At 32.3% G+C, this 17,200-nt stretch overlaps 2 protein-coding genes across 2 annotated transcripts; both read right to left on the bottom strand.

The window, feature by feature from the left end:
- Positions 1–393: 393 nt before the first annotated feature.
- LOC115889566 (chaperone protein DnaK-like) lies at positions 394–4,995 on the bottom strand. The gene is made up of 2 exons (XM_030909622.1): positions 4,325–4,995; positions 394–478 (listed from the first exon to the last, which is right to left on the bottom strand). The coding sequence occupies exons 1-2, from the start codon at positions 4,993–4,995 to the stop codon at positions 394–396; spliced, it is 756 nt and encodes a 251-aa protein (XP_030765482.1).
- On the bottom strand, positions 3,558–12,403 carry LOC115889774 (endoplasmic reticulum chaperone BiP-like). The gene is made up of 3 exons (XM_030909859.1): positions 12,363–12,403; positions 8,144–8,354; positions 3,558–5,720 (listed from the first exon to the last, which is right to left on the bottom strand). The coding sequence occupies exons 2-3, from the start codon at positions 8,352–8,354 to the stop codon at positions 5,191–5,193; spliced, it is 741 nt and encodes a 246-aa protein (XP_030765719.1). The 5' UTR covers positions 12,363–12,403; the 3' UTR covers positions 3,558–5,190.
- Positions 12,404–17,200: the final 4,797 nt, after the last annotated feature.

Below are 17,200 nucleotides of genomic sequence, written 5' to 3'. Positions count from 1 at the left end.
GGAAGGTAGAGAGAAGACGATCACGTGGAAGGTCACCTAAGCGGTGGGTAGACCAAGTCAAAACCCTAGTGGGGCACAACCTCCCCGAAGCCTCACATGTCGCGCAGTGTCGAACAACTTTATCCAAGGAAGTGAGGGGAATCAATACAAGATGTCACCATATTCATAAGGACCGAAGAGAGTGTAATTTTTATTTATATTAGCTAAATTACCATTTTTTAGAATCTAAATTCTAAATTCTAATTCTAAATTACCATTTATTTTTTATTACCAAAACATCACAAAAAACATTAAAAAGCGTTATAAACTAAGACAATTAAATACTACCATCATTTCAGAAGTATGTGTAAAAATTAGTAATTTATCACAATTTCAGTGGCGATAGAAATTAATTTAAAAAACACCTAAACTCCGCGCAAAGTGAAAACTTTGAACAGCAACCGAATCGACGGAAACTACAAATGGTGCTGCCCTATCTCTAAAATTAACCAGTATGAAACAAAAAGGAAAAAAAGAAAGAGCGGATTCGTTGAAATTTGTTTGGTACATCGACAGTATATTTCCCTTGGGATGCACTGCCATTTAAGTTTCCAATTTCATATTTTAATTGAAAATTTTCACGGTTCTGGAATATCGGAGTTGAGTTGAAAATTTCAGATAGACAGTTCTATATCGGTTTCAATTTTACTAATTCGAATTAATATACTTACTTATAATTATATTTAATAAACTACAAAGTATTTTCCTGAATGTTCTTATTTTCCGTTAAAGAGAGCTATATTATTTCACTCAAAACTTATAAACAAATATATTATACACCTAATGAAAACACAACTGCTCTACAGACCGTTGTCTCAATGTTTTTAGAGAGCAAAATGGAAGCTTGTGTACAGGGTGAGTCAACGATAGATTAAAGTCCATTATCTCATTTGTTTCGAGGTTTACAAAAAAAATAAAATATAAAAGTTATACAGGGTTGTTTACCGCATACGACATTGAGTATTGTAGCTAAATGATTAGATTTTTACAAATTGTAAGTTTTGGGTTCGAAAAAGGACTATTAGAGCTACAATTTAAAAATATTTTTACAAGATACGGAGTGTCCCAAATAAATAAAAAATATCAAAGTTGTATTTTTTTTAATGGAACACCCTGTATATTATTTCATTTTTAGTTTTTACGATTAAAATAAAGATAAAATTGATTAAGGTTTATCACACTGAAACCTTGCCGTTTTTGAAATATTTCCGATTTTGTGAAATTGCAGTAAAAATTTTAAGGCTTCATTTCTCCAAGGGTTTCAAAGTTTTTAATACCTACTAAATATTTACTGAAGTTTATTTATTGATCAGTTATTGTGTTGCAATAATAAAAATAATACTACCTCATACAGAGTGTCTAAAAATGTATTTTAAATAATTCCTAGATTTAAACATACCCATGGAATATTGACATTTTAGATAGTTTTTAAAGCAACAAATGTACAAAATGTACAGGTGCTAAAAACGATAATATTACTAGCTCATTTGTATACAAAAAGAAAACTATTTAAATCTTTATAAAAGAGTATACCATTAATTAAATATACCACCATTATTATTCGCCCAAATATTAATTAATTGCATACCTACTTAGTTGTGTTAGTTAATAGATTATTCTGAATAAATGTGGATTTGAATCAGAAATCAGTATAATAGTAAGTTATAAAAATAAACATCTCTGTTGTTATAAATAAGCATTCGTCAAAAAATGAAATAAAATGTTTAAGGTATTACTTTTTACCACACTGTGTAATAGGCACACATACAAAATTCAATTTTTTAGTATTTGGAGCGATTATTATTAATCAACGCAAACAGTCAATTAATGTAGTTTGAATACTGGAATTATATTAACTGGTCCTCTTTAACAAATATTTAAACAGTTTTTTTATTTTTTTAATGAAATAAATGAACTATAAAGGCAATATTAGTATCTCTTTAAAAATTTGATACATCTTTAAAAATAATCTAAAATGTCAGTATTTCATAGGTATATTGATAAATGAGGTCTAAATTATAAGAAAATGCATTTTCTGCGAAAACTTAAAGAGATAGGTAAAAAATTGTATAAAACAATTAGACAGACAATTAAATTGTGCATCTAATTCTCATAAAATATACAGAGTGCTCTATTTAAATTAAACAAGTTATTGCCATTTAAAGCTAGTAATTATTTAAAATAACTTTCTAGACACTCTGTATAAGTTAGTATAATTTTTATTATTGCAACACAAAATATAGTAAATATAGAAACTTCAGTACAATATTTGGTTTTAAAAACTTAAATACGCATAGAGAAATGAAGCATTAAAATTATTACTGTATTTTGACAAAAACCTAAATATTTGGAAAACGGTAAAATTAAAAGACGGTAAGCCTTAATCAAATTTACCTTTATTTTAATCGTAGAAACTAAAAATGTAATAATATACAGGGTGTTCTGTTTATGGATATGAACAATGCCAATTAATACCTCAAAATAAAAACACTAAATCACCACAATACACCAAAACACTTTTACTTTTACACTGGACGCGTGTTTCGCTAACCATGTTAGCATCATCAGCAGATGATTATTAACTTTTTTTTTAGTTTATAATCATCTGCTGATGATGCTAACATGGTTAGCGAAACGCGCGTCCAGTGTAAAAGTAAAAGTGTTTTGGTGTATTGTGGTGATTTAGTGTTTTTATTTTGATGTGTAACACCAAAGGTTCCAACCCTCAACTGTAATTAATACCTGTAAAAATAGATTTAAAAAACGTGTCAAAAATTACGTGCATTCGGCATCTCTGTATCTACCTCGCGGTGTTGATTTACAAACATGGAGATATTTATTCCAAGCAAGATAAAAGGTATTCTTGATTTAATAGCAAAATCTTTACTTTTAAATGTCCATGATTTTTTTTGCATGAAGATTCCTCGGGTACTGTGAGAAGTGTGAGTCTATAGTTACGAAATGGTTCAAGTATTACGGGAGCTGGTGAAGCTACGATTTAGAGAGTTCTGAAAGAGAGGAAAAGGGGAACGAAGATAAAAGAAGTTATAGTTTTGCAATATGCGATAGATATCTGTCAAAAATCAACAGAAATGAGGGAACAACCTTTCATCGGTAAGTAAATAGTAAACCAATTCTAAAAAAATGACTTAAAATTAACTAATTATACATTTTTTTCTTTGCATTTTCGCTTTTATTTACTACTTGTCAATAATAATTAGGATACATCAATTTGACCTACGTGTTTCAGCAGCTTATCAAGTGTTTTTGTTATTAAATAATTATTATAATATTTAACTAATTTTTAATATCTAATAACATTTATTGACAACCTAAAACAAAACCAACAAATTATTGAGTCTACCCTACATTACAATTTTACACGTTTAAATAAAAGTAGAACAGCACCGATAGACCGGATTTTAAGTCAGCCATAGTGATCCCCCATCGTGCTCGACGCTAACTTTTTTGATATGCTCCTTCCTTTTTTATTCAATTTCCATTAAAGAAAACGCTAAATATAGAGATTAAAATTTAATAATAATACTTAAAATACACGCTAATACAAAATCACATATAAGTATGATATCTTTTTTCTAATATTTTATACAGGGGATATTGGTATTATTTAAACCAACACCTAAAACAGTTCTATTATTATCCCTCAATCAAGGATATTAAGATCAAATTTTTCATTCCTAAAGAGGACAAGGAAAGACACAGTCAAAGTCTATGCACCATCATTACTAATATCCTGAATGACAATGCTTACACTTAACTCTGCCTCACTTCCTTGATAATTTGGTCAATTGTCTTGTGCCACTTGTGCATGTGATTTTAAATGCTATGTTAAATCTTCTTTGCATTAAAATGTTTATTACAAAATTCGCAGGTAAATGCATAGGTATTCTTTGGTTTTTAAAGGTGATTTTCCTCTATCTGATTCAGAAATTGAAGTGTTTCCAAAGCACAATGAAACACACAAAACTGCGATTACATTAGAGCTAGTATTCTTGTATTTTTTAGTCATTGGAATACAGCTTAGGATATATCTGGCCACTTTATATCAATCGCTTGTCTAACTATTCCTTCTGTCGTCATACGAAAACTTTTATAATCTTGCTCTAACTTATAGATTTCTGTATAAACAGAATTATCTAAACCGATCTTCAGTTCTAGACATTTCTTCTTAACAAAAGTACGGTCTATTTTGGAAGATATTTTCTTTAAATCGTAAAATATTTCATTATAAACCTTCAAAATTTTGTTATATGTATTAGCATACATTTCGAATAACAGATCATCTAGGCAGTTTGTTTCAGCATCGTCAATAATGTTGGATATTTTATCTTGACAAAAGCGATAGTTTTCCAAAGTAACAATCAATTTACTCGTCTGATTAGTCATTGTTTCATGTGCTTCTACTTCCAGAATTCCATCGTGATTTAGAAGGAAATTTGCTTCAAATTTTACGTCTCCAGCTTTTCCTTTGGGCAAATTATTTATGGTGAATTCGCCCAAAAGATTATTGAAGGCACAATTTTTTCTTTCTCCTTCAAAAATTTTAAATTTACATTTATTTTGATCATTTACCGAGGTCCCTAATATAATAGATCCTTTTGCTGGTAGTGCGGTATTTTTCTTGATTACCGTGCCCATCAAAGCACATGAACCACAAATGCCTAAAGATAAAGGTGTTACTTCACTAACCACATATCTTTGTAACTCTTTAAATTTGTACTGCAAGGCTGAAGCTTGTATCGCAGCACCCAGTGCGACGGCTTCGTCCGGATTCATGCCGGTTTTTAAATTTTTATCAAAAAAATTCCTGAGTTCGTCGCGAATCTTCGGCATTCTTGTCATACCTCCCACAAGAATAACTTCGTTTATATCACGTTTCGTTAGTCCCACTCCAGTGAGACATTTCTGTACCAGATTCAGAGCTCTGCTAGTCATAGCATTTGTTAACTAGTTGCATTCGGTTTGTGTTAAGGATATATTAAAGTTATCACTCACATTTTTGATACAATCTAAAATCAGGGTATAGTCATTTTGTGTGGATAGTTTCTCTTTCAGGACAACACATATTCCTTTTAATCTCCTTATAAGTCTCGGAGTGACGTAATTTTGGCTAAATTTCTCAGCTATTTTCTATATAAAATAATCTACTAATACGTTATCGTAGTCTCTACCGCCTAAAAACGTGTCTCCTTCCACGCTCAATACCTCGAATTTTTTTTTGCTAACAACTATGATCGATACGTCCAATGTTCCTCCTCCCATATCGAACACCAGAAACGTTCCTTCAATATCGCGCTTTTCTTTCGTGTAGTAGATGGCCCCTGCAACCGGTTCGCTGATCAGCTTCAGTACTTTCAATCCAGCCAGTTCTGCAGCTGTTTTGGTTGCTGCTCGTTGTGCATTGCTGAAGTGAGCTGGAACTGATATCAGGGCTTCAGTTACTTCAGCTTCTAGAAAGTCGCTGGCTGACTCGCGGAGGTACTTCAATATTTCAGAACATGCTTGTTCCGGTGATATGTGTACCGTCAAGTCACCGTGTTTTATCTCGTATTCTGCTTTATCGTCTTCACCTCGAACAATTTTGAACTTGTATTCGCTCCTGTTTTTCAATTTTTGGACATAAGCGTCATCAAATTTTCGACCAATGATCCGTTTGGCATCTGAAAAATAGAAGAAGTGCTTTAGAACTACACTGATACACACTGAATATAAATTAAAAGTTATTTATTTTATGTAAAATTTTTATACAATTAAATGTTGTAGGTAATTTTAATCCTCATCATCATTTTCAGCTTATTCAACAATTTCCAATTATGGTGTAGCCGCCCTCACATATTTGATCATGATACTTTATAGTGGGCCCATGGTTGTCTATTGTTGGCCATGCGGCCAAGTTAGGCTAGGGCCCAAGTTATCCCTGCTAATTTATTAATATCATTGTCCCATCTTAGGTTTGGACTTCTTCTAGGTTTCTTAATTTATCGTGAGTAACATGCTGTAATTTTAGTGGTCCATCTGTTGTCCGTCCTTCTTGACAGGTGTCCCATCGCAACTTGAGGGATTTGATTCAGTGAATGCAGGGGCGGATCCAGGATTCGGGATCCCTTTTCCCGATAACCTAACCTAACCTAACAAACATAACAAAACTTTACTCAAAGTACATACTCCAGAGTCGTTTGTGACAAAATAAATTATTAATATTTTATTACTTGGCTGGCACTAAGGCGGGGTTGAGCCTCCAAAGCCCCCCCCCCCCCTTGGATCCGCCTGACACTATTATCTGGGTCTTTTGTCGTATCCATTCTATTCTTTTACGGTCTTTCTTGGTTATTCCTAGCATATTCCATTGAGCGTTGTGCGACCTGCAGTTTCCTCATAATGTCCAGTACACATTGGTGGAATGTTTTCTTCTTTAGATAAAGTGGTATTCTAGATTTGAATATGATTGAGTTTTTAAGTAGTCCATGCTAACTTAATTCTTCTGTTGCTTTCTGGTAGTAGACTCGCTATTTATACCCGTATGTATGTATACAGAGAAGACCAGGCTACTAGTAACATAGCAAGTTGCCATACGAATTTACGTTTACCACCCGATTGCGTTCGTACTCGAGTTTCACTGCCGGCTAGTCGGCTGGTCAGACAGTAGGCACTTGCAGTTGTGCTTGGACGGGTCGGTCGTGACAGACTAGGAATACGACGCGAGGAGTGCCGAGTATTTATTATTTTCATTCCAAACCAAACCAATCCCCGTCTGACTTTGGCTAACATATTAGGGCTAATAGTTTGGAAAGCCTCTCGTATTTTTACTTGAAGCTCATCCAGATTATTAGCCCTATTATGACCATACACTTTGGATTTTACATAACTCCACAAAAAGAAATCATTGGGAGAAAGATCTGGTGGTCTAGCGGGCCACAAAATAGTTCCATATCCACTAATTAAACGGTTGGGAAAAGTATTGTTCAAATATTCTTGAACAATACGGGCATTGTGGGCAGGGCAACCATCTTGTTGAAACCAGACAATGTGGAATCTTTCTCCCAATAACTCACGAATTCTAGGGACAATCTGCTGCTGTAACAAGTCCAAATACTTTGCAACAGTTAAATTACCCTCTATAAAAAATGGACCAATCATATGCTCCCCTACAAAACCACCCCCAGCATTTAGCTTTTGAGGATATTGCGTGCGTACCTCAAAATATCTGTGCAAATTTTCCGGGGACCAATATTGTACTTGTGTAGGGTTATGATGACTCAATAAAGAAAAACTTGATTCGTCGGTGAAAACTATACGCCGAATAAAGTTCTCATCTAAATTGGCCTTTTCCATTACAGATTCACAAAACGCCATACGCAGAAGTTGGTCTTCATGGAAAATTTCTTGAGTTTTGCGTGCTTTAAACGATCGGTATCCATTCTTTTTAAGGACTCTTTTAACCGTGCTAGGTAAAGAATCTGTTACATCAGCAATTTGATTACTTGAAAACGTGGGATTTTGATCCGCGGTAGCATAAATGAACACTTGCTGTGACTCTTGTTCTTCATTAATCAACACATCAGGCTTTTTGTGTTTTCTGTGGGGACACGCACCCATGTGTCTCAATATTATTAATAACTCTTGATATAGCAGGTAAATATGGAATTGGCCTGTTTACAAAAGTTTGTAAATAAAACATTGTTTGTATATCCCGATAAGAGCTATTTTGGAAATACCATTTTACAATTTGAATTTTCTCACGAACTTCGTAAACATCCATTATTTTACTTAAAAAATAAATTTTACACGAGAGTTGTCGCCAGAATCTATGTATTCGTTTTGGCTATTAAAACACGAATAAATACAAATTCTGAAACATTCTTATCACGTATCTACCTATTTTTATTTTATCGCATTTTTTCGTTTGCTTTTTATCCGGCGGACGGGTATACGCTAATTCGTCCGATTCTGCCTATGTTACTATTACGGTGGTTCGGTATGTATATCATTTGTTTAAGATATTCTCCGATGGTGGCAGCACCGGCGGAGAATGCACCAAGCCTATACAGTAGATAAACAATGTATATTATAGATATCTACGTACCGAATATAAAATTGTTTATACATTTCATTGCTAGATGATCAGCCGCTGTTCCAACAGCTACCTCCAGGCTACTTGGGTCATAGAATATGTATGAAGGTGTTAACCTCTCTCCATTCTTGTTTGGAATTATTTCGGCCCTTCCATCTCGGTAGACAGCAGCTGCTGAATAGGATGTGCCTAAATCAATCCCAATAACTGGTGCTCCGGCCATCTGATGATTAAATTACATAATATTTTATAAGTTGTTGTGTATCGATATCACCATGTGGTCACCATATGTTACGGTTAAAGCCCCATTCTCACAATGCACTGATGCGGCAATTTGATTCGTCCATGCATGCATAGTGAGTATAGTTCTTCTGAAGTCAGTTGAAATAGATTGGGACTCTTAATTTCGGCAGTGTCTTTGTCGGAGTCGCGTCGGCTGGACACATGATTTAAGAGTCTCGGTACTTCCAACTGACTTCGGAAATACTATTCTACTGAGTACGATGTTATTTGCCAATACGGTGCGTCGATGTGGTTCGTGGATGCGGTTCGTTAAGGTGCGTCCAGACCTGACAAGACGAGTATGAGATGAGAGCGAGGCAAGAGCGAGAAAAGAGCAAGACGAGTGCGAGACATCTTCTATCCATTTTTTGAAGCAAGCCTGCCACGAGACAAGCGTGTTGAATCATAGTAAAAGGAACCCAAACGCATATTAAAATGTAATTGAATATAACAAACGATGCCAAAATAATAATGCATACAGTAATAAATTTGTGTAGCATTTGTTTTTAACATGGTATGTGGCTCATCGTATTTTATTCATCGCCGTTTTTTTTTTCTTTTGGTTATCACGAGACACGACATCTTTTGCAAAATACGTTTTTTAACATTTTTTAGAGCAAAATGTTAAATAGAAAAATTATAGGGAAACTTAAGAAAAACATTTTAAAATTTCTGTATAGTAAAGAGGGTAGGTATTTCAAAAAAGTGTTGCGAATATAATATATATTTTTTAAAGGGAATACCCTATTTTTTATTTTATTATTAGATACTACGTACAATTCGTTACCTTTACATATAATATTATACAGAGAAGACCCCTCCCCCCCCAGGCTACTAGTAACATAGCAAGTTGCCGGACGAATTTACGTTTACCCTATTTGCGTTCATACTCGAGATTCACTGCCGGCTAGTCGGCTGGTCAGGCAGTAGGCAGTTACAGTTGTGCTTGGACGGGTCGGTCGTGACAGACTAGGAGTACGACGCGAGGAGTGTCGAGTATTTATTATTTTCATTTTAAGTGTTTACCTTCACTTAAGGTAACATTTAAAATAAAAATACTTAAATATTTATTATTTGAGTGTGTTTACAAGCCAAAACTAAAAATAAATAAATACTCTGAACCCAAAAAGAACTAAAATATTACTCTAAATTAAAAATAGTTATAACACGTGTTCAAAAAGACCATCTTCTTGTGCTAGACAGAAGCCTAGGCAGTCGTAAAATTACATATTAGGGCTAATAGTTTGGAAAGCCTCTCGTATTTTTGCTTGAAACTCATCCGATTATTAGCCCTTTTATACTTTTATACACTTTGGATTTTACATAACCCCACAAAAATAAATCATTGGGAGAAAGATCTCGCGATCTAGCGGGCACAAAATAGTTCCATATCCACTTATTAAACAGTTGGGAAAAGTATTGTTCAAATATTCTTGAACAATACGGGCATTGTGGGCAGGGCAACCACCTCTGCAATTTGATTACTTGAAAACGTGGGATTTTGATCCGCCGTAGCACAAATTCTTTCAAAATCTTGTGTGTTTCAAAAACATGTGTTTCAAATTTATTAATAATTACTCTTGATATAGTAGGTATGTAATGATGGAATTGGCCTGTTTACAAAAGTTTGTGGAAAGAAAAATTGTTTGTATATCCCGATAAGACCTATTTTGGAAATACTATTTTACAATTTGAATTTTCTCACGAACTTCGTAAACATCCATTATTTTACTTAAAAAATAAATTTTACGCGAGAACTGTCGCGAGAATCTATGTATTCGTTTTGGCTATTAAAACACGAATACATTCAAATTTTGAAACATTCTTATCACATATCTACCTATTTTTATTTTATCGCATTTTTTCGCCAGCTTTTTATCCGGCGGACGGGTATACGCTAATTCGTCTGGTTCTGCCTATACTACTACGGTGGTCCGGTCTGTATATCTAAAATTAATAGATTTTGTAATAATTCAATTTGTTTAAAGAAATGTTAAATTCGGTACGGCAAAAATTATCAGTGACGCAAAATTTATAAATTCTATCAGAAAAATGATAATACATACGGTGTACCATTTAAAAAATTTGAAATTATTTAATTTTGAATAGTCGAATTTGATAAATCTGAGATAATATTTCGCAGTCGAACGACTCTACCAAAAACACGTCCAGACTGTACCGCGAGCTTATTTTGATCGGCCGGCCGTCGCAAAACAGACAGAGGACGGATAACAACGAGGTTCTGTGTGTTGTCTCGCGAGACCCGGCCATACCTAGCAAATTTGGAATCTCTCGCGCTCGTCTCGCTCTTGTCTCGTCAGGTCTGGATGCACCTTTAGTTTGTTTGAAAATTCCTCCATTGTGTTTGTGATATTTATTTTAATGTTTCGCTCAAAAAACAAAATTGTGTCAAAACTATGGCATCAGCAAATAGTGAGTATGAGGCTTTTAAATTAGATTTCTTTTTTATATCAACACTGTTTATGTCAACGTTGTTTAGCCATATAAATATTTTTATGGAACAACAGTCATTTTTATATACAGTGTTGAAAATAAATTATTTAATTACTAATATCGCTATTAAAAAATAGGGGTTTAACATTTATGGTTGTATGTATTTTTAATGACACATCATAAAAAATGTAAATAAAAAATGTTGTCCCAAAAATAGAAAATAAATTGGACTGGGCCACCCAAGGGTATAAAAAGTAGATAACAACTTATTCTCAGACCTACTGAATATACATCAAAATCGGTCAAACCGTTTGGAGGAGTATGGTAACTAAAAATGTGACACGAGAATTTTATACAGGGTGACTCTTAGATAAATGCAAATATTTTTAGGGCTGGTAGATCTCGAAAAAAGAAATACATTTTTAAATACCCTTTTTTTCAAATAATTCCAAAATAACCGAGTTATTTTACTTTGAAAATTTCCAACAAAAATATTTTTTGCTTAAATTTTGAGAACCACTGGATCTTTTCTGGGTTTTTCTTCTTGTAAATTATATCTACTACATCTACATTACCATATTATCAAGAAATTATGGTTTTTACGTAAAAACTAAAAAAATCCAAAATTAAAAAAATACAAATTTTCCAAATTTTTTTTGGAGAAAAAAAAACATAATCATGTTTGTGGGGTCAAAAAATGCTACCCTTAAAAATATTTGCACTTATTAAAGACTCACCCTGTATATTAGAAAGATAGGTCCGATTCGGCTTTATTTCGTAGCTACAGGAGGATGCAGTATTTTTTTTTCAATTTATTGTAATTTTCTTCCAGTGCTTATAGTGATAATTTTTAGTGATAATTTCAAGAGACCTATTTTTTGAAAGTTTAAACATCCTGTAACTTTAAAACTATGCATTTGCACTCATGGTTATAGGAACTTTTTTATATTTTTTGATGAGGAAACACTTTTTAACACTTTGGTCATTTAATAACATTCAAAGACTTGGATTAAGGCAAATTAATAAAATTGCGATTATGGCATCAAGGAGTCCGAAATCAACAAAATATCAAGAGACAACTTTTAATCGGTATTTTGCCAATTTTGCTAATAAGAGGAAAAAAGTCAGTGTCGCACCTATTTCTTTAGAAAAATAATCCAGTGATAACCCATATGCACGTCCCTGGTGAAAATGAAGACACTTTTTTTAGAATTAAAATATGCCGCACTTTTAGTCACAGTGATTTTTCAAAAATAAAGTCTTAATTTTACGTACATAAGACGAGACATAAGACGCACATAGAATGTACACTGGTACGTACATGATACGTACATGTACTCTTTGTACATACACCGAATGTACATTTTTGTGGAAAATGTAGGTACGTAATACATCATTTTTACTACTACTTTTATACGTACATAGGACGCGCATAGAATATACACTGGCTGATTGGGTTAATACAATTTTTAATTATAAAAAAAGATCTACTCACCTTTAATGCAAATCTTAAACTATTGTGATGTTCTAAGAGTAACATTAAATACAGAGTACAAATTATTCTGCTAAAGTACCTACCTGTTATCTTTTTCGATAATTCCGTATCTAACTAAATGCATTTTTTTACTTAATAAGACGAAAAATACTTGAAACTGAGTGTTTTTAGCGCAAATTATTATTTTTATGTTTGTTTAATTTTCAATTATTCCACTAGTTAATCAGAAAAATATGAATTTTAAATAAATAGTAATATTTGGATGGAGAGGAACGTTTAATAAAATTTTACCCAGATTTCAAGACATTTTATTTTAAGTTTTTCAAAAACTCACTACAAACACTTGTAAAACTACACACTATACACACTACAAACTTGTGAAGCTAAATAAAAAACGAAAATTAAAGAAGAAAATAATATTGTAATAATAAATTACATCAAATAATATTACTACTTTTTTATTCCTCATCTGTGATTTATTTAAACCAGCTGTGTATTTTCGTATTTTCATTCAATCGTGAATCAAGCATGAAATAAATATTCTACCGAGTGAGTCTCAAAAGTGGCGTGGCTCTTCCCTAATTTATACAGGGTGAGTTTCCTACGATGTTGTCCATGGGTATCTCGGAAACTACTGGAGATAGAGAGTCGGTTAAAAGGGGAAAGAATTGCAGTTTTGTGGGGTCATAAACATGCACTTTTCAGATTTTTGAAAAAGTTCATGGCTTACTAGATATTTCGAAAAAAACAAATTTCGGCTATTTCAAAAATTGTCCCTAATTCCATTATAATCTATTTTAGACAAAAAGTTTTCAGATAAAAGTTGTAGATAATCACATCCTTAATGAGACTATGTCCTCCGTTCTTTTCTAAAGCCTGTCATTTTTGACATATGATACAAACATATGTTTTTTTAAATGGAAACCATAGTTGGCCATGACTTTATAAAAAGCGCTATTTTTAAGCTTTTCAGCAATATAAGCTATAATATGTTTTTTTTCGAAAAATTACTGAGTTATAGCCAATTCTTATCATTTTTAAACAATTTCACTTAGTTAGCCATGGGAACAAGTTCAATCGGCGTCTCAGTAATGTGAAACTGTCACATCCAAATTTTGTAAATTAAAATAAAGAAAAATTGTAAATATGAATTTTTCATATAAAAAAAGCGTGCAGGATTATTGGTCCAACTTTTCTTGGCCATACATTTCCAAGAATATGTTGACCGGTGAACGTTACTTACGTTTTTTAAAAAAGTTAAATTTAGATACCCGCGCATCAATAGAGTGGTTCCAAGATGACTTTCATTATGACACACACACACTCCCCCTTATAATGAAAGGAATGCTAAAAATTATTTATATCATAATTACGCAAACTCAGAGATAGGAAGAGGTGGACCAATTGCATGGGCCTCTTCGATCACCTGACTTATCCATTTTAGATTTTTTTAACAAAGTTTACAAAAGAACTTATGAATCGAAGTCGACCGGCCGTTCTGTGGGAAAAGCTTGTAATTCAGTTTTAAAAAGATGCATTTTATGTACTCAAAACAATGGCGCTTTTTTTTTGAACATTTGCTAAAATAACTTAAAGTGTAGTAGTGATATTCGTTTTTTTTTAAGTTTCAGTACTGTAAATTGTAAAGAACCGTTTAATAAAGTATTCTGTCTTTTTATAAGTTATAAATCATAACAGAATAAGAATACCATACCAACTAAGTGAAATTTGCAAAGAAAGATAAGAATTGGTTACAACTCAGTAATTTTTCGAAAAAACCATATTATAGCATATATCGCTGAAAAGCTTAAAAAATGGCGCTTTTTATGAAGTCATGACCAGCTATGGTTTCCATTTAAAAAAACATATGTTTGTGTCATATGTCAAAAATGACAGGCTTTAGAAAAAATCGTAGAACATAGACTTATTAGGGATGTAATTATCTACAACTTTTATCTGAAAACTTTTTGTCTAAAATAGATTATAATGGAATTAGGGATAATTTTTAAAATAGCCGAAATTTATTTTTTTCGAAATATCTAGTAAGCCATGAACTTTTTCAAAAATCTAAAAGTCGCATATTTATGACCCCACAAAACTGCAATTCTTTCCCTATTTAACCGACTCTCTATCTCCAGTAGTTTCCGAGATACCCATAGAGAACATAGTAGGAAACTCACCCTGTATATCCGGCGAATCAAGGCCATGCCAAGAATTGCTGCAGAAGATCGTCTTCTCCCGAATAAGCATTATTTCCATATAAAAGCAAAACGTTCCCACACTATTGTCATTCTTGGTTATTCTCTTAGTGTTGTTACTGTAACTTTTGAAAATATTTTTTTTTAAAACGCTGCTCCGAGTTTCGGTTTCTTAATTGGCGCAGGACTGTGCAGTAGTATTTTTTCAAATTTCGGGATTGTTTCGACCGATTATCGAACATTTTCGCCAAATTAGGAGAAAGTTACGTGAGTTTTCAAGCTCTTTAGCACAGTTCTACGAAACAACAATCAGCAGCAGCAGCAGTAGCAGCATTTCGACATTCGGGAATCAGAAAGAGTTGGAGACTATACAGTAAAAGGTAGGTACCAATTCCTTTCGCTCCTTCTGACCCTCTGATTAAGGACTTAGAATATTTAGTTATCAGTGTATGTTACACAAAATTTAGTTTAGCTCAGTCTATTAAAAATAATTAATGTAGGAAAAAAATCAATCAATCAATAAGACAAAATAAATCGAAAAAAAAGTAATAAATAAAATAAATTCAATTAAATAATAAATAAAAATAAATTTTTATATATTTCTAATTATTTAATGAGCGAACTAGATGAATTAGTTAATAGATTAAGTACTTTTAGTTTTAATAAAACAAAAATAAAAATGCATAACACAAGTAATGACGATACATTAGCCGTTGATTGGGACTTATTTATATCACGTTTAAATTATACTAAACCTTTCGATGGTGATTATAATACTTTGAATAAATTTATTATGAAATGTGACAAATTAATTCGAACTTATTTCATACATAATAATAACGAATTGAATTCTCATATCTTTGATTGTGTGCAAGAAAAATTGATTGGTAGCGCGGAAGTTATGGTAGGTAATAGATCCGAACTAGCAAACTGGGAATCTTTAAAAGCAGCTTTGCAACAGTGTTTTTCAGACGGCAGAGACACAGATTGTTTGGTTCAGGAACTAACACGTACCAGGCCTTACCAAAGTCGAATATCTAATAGAACTAGAAAAAATATTTTATATTTTAGAAAGTTTGGCGTCAAATTTTGAACACCCTGTATGATTTAAGATTACAATATTAATAGCAAAATAAGTGCAGACCATCTAAAGTATACACCTAATATAGTTTTGATTTCAGGACAGCTCTTGTATTTTTAATATTTTTTTTAAAAAATACTTAAAAAATATTTTTTTTACTTATTTATTAATATCTCTGAAACTATCAATTCTTATTTAAAAAGATCTTCAGATATTGTAAACGGATCAGAAAGAGGAAGCCAAAAATGTAATAATATACAGGGTGTTCTATTTAGAAAAAATCATAGTCCTTTACAAAGATGCAACCGGGGGGCATTGAAAATGATGAATAAAAACGTAAAAATATGATTAGTGTTAATATGAGTGTATTACATACATATGTTTAAATAACGAACTTAACAAAAAACAACAGATTTAAAGATTCACTGAAAAAGTAGTAATGTTAACATTAAATAAAACATTATCAATAATAATTATGCGATCGCACCTATCCGTAAAACAAACAAGCAAAAAAACAAAATAACATACAAAACATCAGGTTAATATGATGACAGATCATGATCGATGACATATAAAGAATTCTTACGGAAAGTTACACTTTACGATATAATTTTATAACTGTTAAAGGCAAACCCCATTTAAACACAAAACTTTTTAATACCTACTACTGTATCTAAAAGACATTTTTTTTAAATTACTAAATTCTTAGCCACGCTTCTGTTTTTCTTGGCTGTTGTGCGTCACGTCACAGATTAACAGGCCCACGTTTGCGCCACCAGGCGATGCTGCAGACCACTAGGTAGACCGGTCGTAGAAATTTATGTTATACAACTTGTAGTCAATCTACACAAATATTATCAAAAGTTTTTTTCTTTTAAAATGTGTTTAGATTTTGTAAAAAGTATAAGTCAAAATCGCAAAACTTAAATTTGATATGAGTTTCGTAGTTTTTAACTAATATAGTGGCGAATTACAAAAATTCCTTTTCAATGAAAATTAATCAGTTAAATAAAATAATTTAATAAATTACTAGCTCTTTCCCGCGACTGCGTTCGCGTTACACCTCGAATCGTTCATGCATTGATTTAAATGATTTTTTACTTCTTTATAGAGAGCTAGTGAGCATAGAAGTTTTTTATTTTTCATCTTTTTTTCATTTATTAAGAGCACTAATACTCTCTTTATAGGTTATTTTTTATTCTTTGAAGGATAATTGAGGAAGATATATTTCGTTATGATGTCACTAAATAAACCCTTGTATAAAATTTCGTACTGTCTGGTTTATAATGTTATAGTATTGCATTTTCGTACAGCAAACTTTCATTCCCAATTCTACTCCCTAAGTGTATAAATTTCATAAATTCGCTTTATCTTTGTGCCAATTTTTATGTGTATAATCCAGAGGTCAACAAGTTTTATATAAATTTTTACTAACTTTACCCATTTGGTTGATGAATTTCAAAAATTTCTTCTAATTCTTTTTGTGGGATTTCATTCTTCTAGACCACATAGTAAGGAATTTTCATACAACAAACTGTTCCGACATAATTTTACTCTCT

This window comes from Sitophilus oryzae, unplaced genomic scaffold (genome assembly GCF_002938485.1).
Source record: "Sitophilus oryzae breed Bouriz unplaced genomic scaffold, Soryzae_2.0 scaffold_1177_pilon_pilon, whole genome shotgun sequence".
Taxonomy (NCBI): Eukaryota; Metazoa; Arthropoda; class Insecta; order Coleoptera; family Curculionidae; genus Sitophilus; species Sitophilus oryzae.
This window is presented reverse-complemented; position numbering and strand designations above follow the sequence as displayed.